Consider the following 11,603-nt stretch of genomic DNA (forward strand, 5'->3'; position numbering starts at 1 on the left):
CCCACATGTCGCGGAGCAACTGAGCCCATGCGCCACAACGACTGAGCCTGTGCTCTAGAGCCAGCAAGCCACAACTACTGAGCCTGCGTGCTGCAACTACTGAAGCCCGCACGCCTAGAGCCCGTGTTCCGCGGCAGGAGAAGCCACCACGATGAGAAGCCCGCGCACAGCAACAAAGAGTAGACCCCACTCGAGGCAACCAGAGAAAACCTGCGTGCAGCAAAAAAGACCCAACGCAGCCAAAAATAAATAATTAATAAATAAATTTATTTTTTTTTAAAAAGTAATCAGAAGAAAGGAAATAAAGATTAGAGTTGAAATCAATGAAATAGAAAACAGAAAAACAATAAGGAAAATCAATGAAACCAAAAGCTGGTTCTCTGACCAGTTAAAAAAAATGATAAACCTCTAGCCAGACTAATCATAAAAAAGAAAAGACAAAAATCGTCAATATCAGGCTTCTCTGGTGGTGCAGTGGTTAAGAATCCACTTGCCAATGCAGGGGACACGGGTTCGAGCCCTGATCCGGGAAGATCCCACACGCCACAGAGCAACTAAGCCCGTGCGCCACAACCACTGATCCAGTGCTCTAGAGCCTGCGAGCCACATCTACTGAGCCTGCATGCCATAACTACTGAAGCCCGCGCGCCTAGAGCCTGTGCTCTGCAACAGGAGAAGCCACCGCAATGAGAAGCCCGCGTACAAGGAAGAGTAGCCCCCACTCGCAGCAACTAGAGAAAGCCTGTGTGCAGCAACGAAGACCCAACACAGCCTAAATAAATAAAATTTATTTTTAAAAAAGTTATCAATATCAACAGTAAGAGAAGTGACCTCACTACAGATTCTACAGTTACTTAAAACATAAAAAAGAATATTATTAACAACTTTATGACAATGAATTTGACAACTTACGTGAAATGGACAAATGCCCACTAATTGCCAAAGCTCCCTTGAGAAGAAGTAGATAAACTGAATAGCCTTAATATTTATTAAAGAAATTGAATTTATAGTTAAGATCTTTCCCACAAAGAAAATTTCACTAGAGAATTTTACCAATTCTCTAGGGAACTGGTAAACTATTCCAGAAAACTGAGAGAGAATACTTCCCAACTCATTCTGTGAGGCCAGCATTACTGATTTATCAAAGCCAGATAAAAATATAACAAGAGAAGAAAATTAAAGACCAATATTTGTATACATAGATATATAAACTCTTAATAAAATTTTGGTAAATCAAATCCAACAATATATAAAAATGATAACACATCATGACCAAGTGCAGTTTGTCTCAGGAATGCAAGGTTGTTTTAACTTTTGAAAACCAATCAATATATTAATCTATATGAACAAACTAAAAAAGAAAAACAATATTATGTATTCATGATTTTTAAAAACAATCTCTCAGAAAACTATGAATTGGAAGGGAACCTCCTCAACCTCAAAAGTGCATCTGCTAAAAACCTATAGCTAACATCAAATAATGGGAAAGACTGAATTCTTCCCCCGATATCTAGAACAAAGCAAGGATATCTTCTCTCACTACTTCTCTTCAGCATTGTACTGGAGATTCTGGCCAGTGAAATAAGGAAAGTAAAAGAAATGAAAGGCATCCGTAACAAAAAGGAAGTAAACTGTCTTTATTTGCAGATGACATGATTTATGTAGAAGATCCTATGGAATCTAAACAAAGCTATGAAAACTGCTGTGAGTTTAGTAAGGTTGCAGGAGACAAGGTCAATATACAAAAATCAATTGTATTCTACATACTTTCAATGAACAACAGGAATTTGAAATTTCTAATTTCAAGTGAAATTTAAAGATTCACTTAAAACAGCATAAAATAGGGACTTCCCTGGTGGTCCAGTGGTAAAGAATCCACCTTACAATGCAGGGGACACACGTTTGACACCTCGTTGGGGGAACTAAGATCCCACATGCCACAGGGCAACTAAGCCCGCACAAGCCACGACTACTGAGCTCGTGTGCCTCAACAAGAGAAAACCCACACACCCCAACTGGAGAGAAGCCCGCCCACTACAGTGAAGAGCCCACGCGCCACGATGAAAAATCCCGTGTGCCTCAATGAAGATCCTGTGTGCCACAACTAAGACCCAACACAGCCAAAAATAAATTAAATAAATAAATAATAAATAAATCTTTTTAAAAATAGCAAAAATATGTCAAAATATATGCAAGATTGCACACTGAAAATCACTAGTCACATAGTAGGTACTCAGTAAATACTGAATGAGTAAAAAGTTGGTAGGGTCTAAACTCAAGGCTGTGAGGTCTGACTCCAGAGCCTCTACCCTTAACCTTTCAGAGCAAACACAGTAAATATTTTTTGTTTCTAATATAAAAGTATTCTGTCTTTAAGTTTTACTATTTAATTTCCACAAGGGCATTGGTCTCTTTAGTAACAGCTACCAAATGTCTGGAACCTAGCACTTGGTGACAATAATACTAAAATAACCTCAGTTTGAGTCTTAAAACATCTTCTTAAGAATTCTTTCACCATAGAACAATGAGAAATGGTGGCCAAGACCACTGGCTTAACAAACAAACAAAATGGCTGTGCAAGTTACCTATACTTGCAAGCTTGGAAAGAATATCTTATCACAGACAATCTCCCGCAAAAATGCTGGCTTAGTCTTACTCTCAATGTTTGCCCACACCTGTAGTGTGAACATTTTGCTGTTTTGAATCACTTCAAAGGCAGTAAATACTCCAAGCTATTGGAAGATTCAATAAAAGTTGCAGTAGCTGAATATCATTACATCCTAAAATGTAAGGATAGAGTCTGAGTACCATGTCTCAGCTATGAACATGATGGAGTTAACAAATATGGTAGGCATTCTCAGGCAGCTGCCTGAGCTGCTAAAGGAGGTCTGAGTGTGTGCATGGAACCTCATTTCAGTCTCTCATCTTCATGAGTCAAGGTGGACCCTTCAAGGGAGAGCTCAATTCCTTCAGAAGACAGTGTAAAAGCGTGAGAAAATGAGTATGATGTGATTTTAAGTTAAAAATGTAAGCTAGAGGGGCTTCCCTGGTGGCGCAGTGGTTGAGAGTCCGCCTGCCGATGCAGGGGACGCGGGTTCGTGCCCCGGTCCGGGAAGATCCCACATGCCGCAGAGCGGCTGGGCCCGTGAGCCATGGCCGCTGAGCCTGCACGTCCGGAGCCTGTGCTCTGCAACGGGAAGGGCCACAACAGTGAGAGGCCCGCATACCACAAAAAAAAAAAAAAAAAAAAAAAAGTAAGCTAGAAATGTACATGCAGATTGTATCTCTGGCTACAGTAGTGTTTGCCTGAAGAGGCAGAGATTTCTGAAAACGAATCCCTTTATTTCTGAAAACTTCAGCTTTTCTTTCCCCTTTCTACTGAAAGGGGACTATATCAGAACCATGGGAAAGATAGTCAGGACCATTCCTGAGTTCTCCAGCACATAGAAGAAACGGTTTCATCCCACAGGGTTGAATTCCCCAAAAAGATTGATCATAAGCCTCATGCATTCAGGGCATGCAGATGTGCAGCTGCCTGGTTTCAGTTTACAGTTTTCTGACCATATATTGTTGGCCTGTGAAAACTGACATAAGTGCCAAGATTGGTAATGATAGTGTCACAGATGCACCTGGAGACTATCTAAATGGGGAAGATCATTTCCCCGTAGGCCGCTTCTCTAGAGAGTGCTGTTTGGGAGAAGAGGGAAGCACGTGTTCAAATTGATCTATAAACATAACCTAACAGTGTTAAATGGCAGCCCTGAGGACAAGCCAGGGGCCAGTTCTATGTCTTAAAGGCAGCCTCCTATGTTCACAACTAGTTATAAAGATCTTGGAGATAATCACAAAAATATCTCTCTCCATTCTGACCCTGAACACAGTGGTCTCCAGCCGACTTGTACCCATATAACCAAATCTGGTGATATTTGGGAATAAAGAAAAAAATGAGGAGCTTTTCAACTTGATAAACTAATGTTTTGCTGTTGAATGAACTGTTCATTCATTGTTCATTGCTCTAAATGCTTTTTAAAAAGAAGATATTACTTTAATTTCACAAGTACTACGATACTGATTTCACATATATGTGTGGGTATGCGTACATATACACTGCATTTTGAGAGGTTTCCTCTCACACCCTCTGGATCAACGAAGGGTCTTAGTGAAATTGGTTGTATTTGCCCCACATCTGGGCAAATGGTATTCTCAATCCTCAGTTTAATAAGGATTCAGAGGAAACTACCAAGAAAGATAAAAATTTTGGCTGGGCACACTATCTTTTTGAAGAGTTTCTTAAAATGATATTCAACTGTTTGATATTCTACATTCAGAGCACTCTGATAAATCACTTAGTGCATACTCACCCTGTCGTTACAGTTAACTGAATAATGTCTTCCTGCCCTACAAAATTGAGGGGAGTACCATCAGATTCAGTAGTTCAATAGAAATTTATTAAATTTAATAAATCAAATAAAAAAACTTTCTAATTACTAAAGCCTGTGAGTAGTTAGCTTTCTTTCTTCCTGACAATCTGTATACACAGAAAAATACTTCGGGACCCTCGAGTTTTGTTAATCTGACCTATTTGTCTTCCGTTAACTCTTCAGGCATACGAATCCCCAGGTGTTAAAGAAATCTCAAACCCTAAGACACATCACGGCTTGACGTACGAAAATCATTATCTATCTTAATCTAGTTTTTTTCCTCCTGAATTGTCAAGAGGGTAAGCCTCAAGCCTATATTTAGACTTGTGTAAACCTATAGATTTTGCATAAAATCAGGAGAAACTGATAACATGAAGCAAAGTTTTGACACGCACCTTATGGCCTGCTCATAGATGAAACCCTAGAGAGAAGCTTCCCCAAATCCTAGTCCTAGATTCACTTTTACTGCATGCGACCCCCGCCCCTAAGGCCAATTTGCGTTTTAATCCAGGAAAGAAACGCCAACTTTCATTCGCGCAGGCATAAACCAAAAAGACCACGAACATGAAGCCGACTCCGGAGTCCCGTTCTCTCTCTTTCCCACCAACCGACTAGTTCGGGCCCCTTCGCCGCTTCGCTCTTGAGCCCCCCCTGGGTCCCCCAGGGTTGCGCACACGTACCCGCTCACCGACGTTCTGCTAAGGACACGTGTTCTTCCTGCCCAGATCAGCAGCCTGGAGCCCCGCCCGCCTCGCATTTCCAAGGCCCCGCCCATCGCTCCACCGGCCAATCGCTCCCGAGGCGTAGCCCGACCCCGCCCCTCCGGCCCCTGTCCGCCGCCTTTGTTCTCCCCCGCTCCCTCTCTCAGCCTGTGCTCTCCAGGCAAACCGAGTGGCAGCCGCTGATTGGAGGCCGCGGCGCAGCCAATCAGAAGGGGGCACCTCACGTTAGCGCTCTGATCTTTAAACGCAGGAGCCGCGGGGCCTGCGGAGGAGGCCCGGGAGGAGGGTCTGCGCTGAGGACTGTGCTGCGGAACTCGGACGCGCACTCCAGCGCACGCGGCCCGCGCCCCCGGTCGGGCTGGGATTGGCCGGTCCGCGGCTTCCCCCGCCCCCAGTCAATTGCCTGCTAGGTCTTCCGGGTGGGGGGGCGTTTCTTTCCTTACCTCTCGTTTCCCTTCGCGAGACCGGAGCCCGAGGTTCGGGATCGCCCAGCGGCTGCAGGCGCGAGGAGGCCGAGCTCTGCACCGCCGCGATGAGGTCCCGGAAAGCCTGGCTGCTCGTTCTGCTCTTAGCCCTGGCGCAGCTGCTGGCAGCGGCGAGCGCCGAGGGCCCGGATGAAGGTGAACGGCGGCGGGCCGGGCCTGTGGGCCGGGGGCGCCGCGCGGACCGCCGACGTGCTGCAGTTTGAGGGCGGTAGCGGGGACAGGATCGCTTGGGAGATCCGGGAGAGGAGGGCGGCGAAGCGGCCGGGGCTGCCACCGAGGCTTGAACGCGGAGAGGATGTAAAGTGCCTTCTTTGCATGCTGGCTCCTTCGCCCTGATTCTGCTCAGATTTTCCTCGAGTCCAGGCTGACTGCCCGCTTCTGGGAAGGGGAGCTTAGGAACTGGTTCAGCATTTGAGGCTAACACGCCCAGGGAGTGTGAAGGGAGAGGGGCCTCTGGTTTCAAAACAGATTTTAGAGAAGGGGCGAGGGCATGAAGCCCCAAGTGGGAGCTCTCGGGACAACCGCGGGCAGCAAGCATTTTACATCTCAAAACTGTGGTTTGTAGGTTTGGATATAAGTAACTCAGGGGTTCTGGTTTGAGGGAGAAAGGGATGGCTTGGTTTGCATCTTTTGGAAACCGGAGATAGCATTCCTTGTGCGAGCATTTATTCAGCACCTACTGTGTGTGCCAGTCACTGCGCTGGGTTGTGGGAGTTAAGGATGAGTGTGGCCCCTGCCCATAAAGCGCCCGCTCTGGGAGGAAGGTTTGCAGCTACTAGTCATCACTCCTGCATTTTTCTTTGAAATCGGCTAGCTATAAACAAATGGTGTAAGAGAACTTGGAAAATTAGAAAGTTTTAGTCAAGAAAAGAATGCTAATTCCTAGAGAACAGGGCATCGCATTACTGGTCTTAAACTTCTTCCTCTCTGGCCTTTCTCTAGGTGACTAGAGTTTTTTCCTGTTGAGTTTGTTCCAATATAAATAAATCCCTTTTTCTAATGTTAGTGTGTTAAGGAACTGTGAACTTTATACTCTTAAACAGCCTGAGTAACTTTTATGCAAGTCAGTGATTCAAGAGTCTTTACCCGCACAGAAAGGGAAGTTAAAAACCAGCACTTGGTGAGAAGACCACCTACCTGCCAACAGGAACTAGAGAGTAGTGTCACCTACAAGTGTCTTAGGACCTTTATCCAAATCACCTTGTGCTTATTTAAATACAGAGTCCCAAAATAAACCCAAGCGGACTGCAGCGGTGGGCCCTCGAATCTGCATGTTAAACATTTCATTGAGTCATGGGCAAAGTAAACTTTGGGAGGCACCTTAAAGTTTGAAGACCAGTGGAGATGGAGGATAGTTTTTGGAACGTAGCCAAAGAGCAAACTAGCTTTGTCTTGGTTCTGATCCAGTGATTCTGTTTTGCGGGGATTCTTAAGAGGCCTGGAAGGGTGGCGAACGTGGGCTATTAGGAAGAGTGAGTCTGTCATTTGGGTCACAGGTCACTGATGCACTGGAGACCCTGGGGAGTAGTTGCCTCTGGGGTGAGCCCGGGAATCTCTGCGGTTGGGTAAGGTGGGGCTTCTAGTAGTTACCTTGACTCTTTCCCATCCCTGGCTCTTCACATTCAGCTTCTATCACAGATAACCCATCCCATGGATTTATTTTAGGGCCACACTTCCCTCTACCCCAGATGGTCCCAGTCCTTAGGGGGTTTTCCCCCTTTTGTGCCTCTCGTGCATTTTACCTTCCCCGCCCCCCCCGTGCTGCTGGGCATGCAGGATCTTAGTTATTTTATTATTAATTAATTTATTTATTTGGCTGTACCGGGTCTCAGTTGCAGCGTGCGATATCTTCGTTGCGGCCTGTGAGCTCTTGTAGTTGTGGCATGTGGACTCTTAGTTGCAGCATGTGGGATGGAGCCCAGGGCCCCCTGCATTGGGAGTGCAGTCTTAACCGCTGGACCACCAGGGAAGTCCCTTGCTTGCTTTTATTTAGGATTAGTTTAGATTTTAAAGTAAGTGGAAATTCAAGCGCAGGCTCAGCGGCCATGGCTCACGGGCCCAGCCGCTCCGCGGCATGTGGGATCCTCCCAGACCGGGGCGCGAACCCGGTTCCCCTGCATCGGCAGGCGGACGCACAACCACCGCGCCACCAGGGAAGCCCCCTAGATTTTAAAGTAAGTGGAAATTCACTTGGGTACAGTGCTGAGGAATTGTCCAGTTGTCCCTCTCTTTTCGTTTCTGGGAAGTAATTACCAAACAAGTCCATGTAAAGCTTGGGGCATCCTGGGAAGAAAATCCTATGTGTCAACATGGCATAGCGGCTGAGCGGTCAGGACCCTCCACTCAGTAGCCTTGTGCCCTTGGGCAGGTGACTAAAGCTCTCTGTTTGTTCCTCTGTAAAGTGCATGCACCGTGTTTCCCTCGGGGGATGAGATAGTGTGCCTAAGTGCTCAGCACGGTGCCTGGCACATGAAACATATCAGTTAAATGATGTTACATCTGATAACAAATGTCTCTTTTTCTATTCAGTATTGACCTAATGGTAAGATTTACCCAACTTTTATGGGCACCTCCCTGGTGGGGACTGGAAGACCGGCCAGCTGAGGAGACAGATGAGGACATGCTGTAAGGAGCCGCTGGTGTCCAGCCTGGGCAGAATCCAGTGTTGTCAGATGTACTGGTGGGAGTGGGCAGGGGTTGCAGTGACCTGGTTAGAGGAGGGGCCTAAATTTCAGGAGTGGCCTTACTGGGTGGGCTAAGCAGTGTGTGGAGATGATGCAAGAGGCTTCACTGACTACACGCTGAGGAGGATGGCACCCTTCCAGAAGGTGCTGGAAGGCTTTGGATATATTTCTATCCTAGAATGTCCGACTTTAAAAGTGAAGCCCAGTGAAGAGTGGTCTCCCCATTAAACCGAGATATTTTCCTTGTCCGGATGTGTGGGGTTTTAGTCCATAGGCATATAGAGCCAGCACCTTCTCCAGTTGCAGAGGAGTCAGCCCTGGGGATTGTCTGCAACTTGGGGAGGAATGGAAAGCGGGGTGGGGTGGGGGGCACGCCTTAATGCTGTTTAGGATCCTTGATTATGTAGGGAATGTTCTGCCTTTTATTTATTTATTTATTTTTTGCTGTACGCGGGCCTTTCACTGCTGTGGCCTCTCCCCGTTGCGGAGCACAGGCTCCGGACGCGCAGGCTCAGCGGCCATGGCTCACGGGCCCAGCCGCTCCGCGGCATGTGGGATCTTCCCGGACCGGGGCACGAACCCGCGTCCCCTGCATTGGCAGGCGGGCTCTCAACCACTGCGCCACCAGGGAAGCCCCTCTGCCATTTTGTTTATCCTTAAAAATATAAACTCAAAGTCAATTTTTTAAAAAGTGTCAAGAAATGAATTCACTGTTAGGCGCTCCGCCCCAGGGCAACTCACGGACCCCCATTTAATCGTGAGAGCCCCATTACTTACTAGTAGTACTCACAGACCACTTCGGCTGGGTGTAGGTAGGAAAGCATCTTTGCTTTTCTGTTTTGTAAAATTCACCTTATCCCTGTGCATTGAGCAGATAGCCGAGTCCTCTTCCTCCCCGAGCTGTGTTTCCTAGCTTGAAGAGAGGATTAAGTTCTCCCGAGCCTTCTTTCCAACCTTCCTCCAGTCTCTCCGTCTGCCCGCAAGTAAACTTGATTCTTGGACTGAGCTGAGCAGCCAGGCGGTGAGAGTGGAGATGCACTGCCTGAGGCCTACCTAGCTGCCCACAGCAGGCCTTCCGGGCCGTGGCAGCACCCAGACCTGGGGCAAGGCGTGTGGCGCTTCCTAGACCCCCGACAGGAGCAGAGAACCTGCACGACATCCCCACATTAAGCCCCCGGGTTTGCAGCCCCGATATGGGTCATTTTGGGTGGGACTTTCAAGTGAGGGGTGGTCAGACTAGCCTTTTGAAAGCCACTGTGACCAGGGTTCTGCAAGCCGACATGGGTCAACTAGTACTTATCCTGCAAGTTTGTTGTAGGCAGTGTTCCTAGAAGTACCGAGAGCCCCTAGCCAGCCGGTGTAAACCCAGAGGTTCTCAAGCGTTAGGTCCTAGGATTCCCGAGGACGTGGGTGTATCGTGTTGGCTGCCAGTCACCAGTGGAAGGGGATTCAGTGTGACGTGAGCGTAAAGAAACGAGCTGCGGCCACAGCCCTGAGAGGAGGCATTGGGGTTGCGCCCAGGTTGTCTTCCTCTGGGTCTTTTGCCCCCTCCACGTCCAGGGAGCCTGGTTCTCATCGCTCTCCCCACGCCTCCTGCTGACAGTGTTGGGGGCCTGGGGCTTCGGCAGCCCTGACCACCCCGCAGGGTCCCTGATGGGGAGCCGGGCAGTGGCGAGGTGGCTGGGGAGCTCGGGGAGGGTGGGAGGAAAACCCCAGGCAGGGCCGGTAACCTGCCCCAAGAAGCGTGGGAGTCTGCTGGGCATGTACCCCTCAAATTGGTGGGTGTTCTTTTCGGATTTTAGAGCCGTTTCTCCGGCCCGCGCAATGGAGGAACTTCTGCCTTAAGTTGGAGAGGGGGATGTGAAAGGAAAAAGCAGTGGGTGTTTGAAGGGACAAGTGTGGAGGAAGGTGGGGCTCAGCGGGGTCGGGTGGGTTTTTGGTGTGCTTTTGACAGTTAGTGTGCAGATTGGTAGATTTTAATGATAAGGAGCAAAGCTGCCACCCTGCCCAGACCAGTTCCTGGCTTTTCTGAGCAGCTGTAGAGCCAGCACTGGGTCAGTTCAGGGGCGGCTAAGATTGGGCAAGTCCCAGGGGTTCCCGGGTCCCAGGGGCAGGTTTTCAAGCCCTGACCTCAGTCCCGCTGTCAGTGTTGGTTTCTCTCCTGGGAAGCATCTCCAAAAATAAATAATTGGCCCTGAAACATTCTGCCTTTGGAGTTGATGAAATCGTGCTGGCTGCACTTCTGTTTGCTGACGTGGTAGCAGCTGGGGAACCTGGGTAACGAGAACTGCCGTTCAGGATTGCTGGTACCTGTAGTTCAGCAGCAAATTCAGTTGAACCTTGATAATAAGATGTGCTCATATTCTTGCGTTCTGGAAAGAGTACTTTGCTTCCAGGCAGGGCGTCCTACAAAGGTACGAACAGGAAACAAGTACTGCTTCTCAGCTTTTCATTCTGGAGGATGGAATCCTAATCCATTTCTGAAAGGGGTGGCATTTTTACCTCATACACATAAAAAACAGCCCCACCGGTGTTATAATCCTTCAGCAAAAGGTTGAAATGTGAAGGGAAGAGTGTGGGAATCATGTTTTACTTATAAAGTCAGCCCGAGTAACCTCCAGGGTGGAAAAGTTGAGAACAGTACTTGTTTCCTGTTTGTACTGATCTGGGGACCAGGCAGGCAGTCATTCATTTGGGGGGCGGGGGGAGGGACTAGATGCAGTCCTTCCTGCCTGTGGAAGCAGAGAGGGTGTGAAAGTTAGCCTGGCCCTTGAGCACAGACATGGGGGACCCACAAAGTGAGGAGCCTGAAACGCACAGCATGGATATGGGTGAGGAGCCTTGCGGCGGGGCGGCCCCGAGGGGTGGATCAGATCTGTGCGTGGGGAGCAGGAGGGAGGGTTCTCCGTGCCTGGGCTGGAGGCCTGCAGAGCAAGGCCGGCGAGGGGGTGCTCCATCTGGAGAGGGGGCTGGTCCTGCCCTCTGAGTCCTGCTGCAGTTTTTAGACTTTAAATTCTAGACCTGTAGTCAGTTTTCAACCATCTTTTAGGCATGACCTCCCTTTAAGTGAAATCTTAAGTGGCCACCCAGTATGCAGATTTCTGGGGTCGGGGAGGCCCCCAGGGGACCACGCAGGACTCATGACCATTTTGAGGGTTTGGGGTTCTAGGGAGACTTTTTTCTTTTTTTTTTTTTTTTTTTTTTAAATAAAGTTATTTTTTTATTTTTGGCTGTGTTGGGTCTTCATTGCTGCCCGCAGGCTTTCTCTAGTTGCGGCGAGCGGGGGCTACT

At 48.2% G+C, this 11,603-nt stretch overlaps 1 protein-coding gene across 1 annotated transcript in view; it reads left to right on the top strand.

Moving 5' to 3' along the window:
• The first annotated feature begins 5,452 nt into the window (after positions 1–5,452).
• PDIA4 (protein disulfide isomerase family A member 4) overlaps positions 5,453–11,603 on the top strand; it is an 18,797-nt gene continuing 12,646 nt past the window's right edge. Inside the window, exon 1 of the mRNA XM_007122388.4 lies at positions 5,453–5,763. Within this exon, the coding sequence (XP_007122450.1) occupies positions 5,676–5,763 (88 nt within the window). The 5' untranslated portion in view covers positions 5,453–5,675. The remainder of the gene's footprint in view (positions 5,764–11,603) is intronic.

This window comes from Physeter macrocephalus, chromosome 5, assembly GCF_002837175.3.
Source record: "Physeter macrocephalus isolate SW-GA chromosome 5, ASM283717v5, whole genome shotgun sequence".
Taxonomy (NCBI): Eukaryota; Metazoa; Chordata; class Mammalia; order Artiodactyla; family Physeteridae; genus Physeter; species Physeter macrocephalus.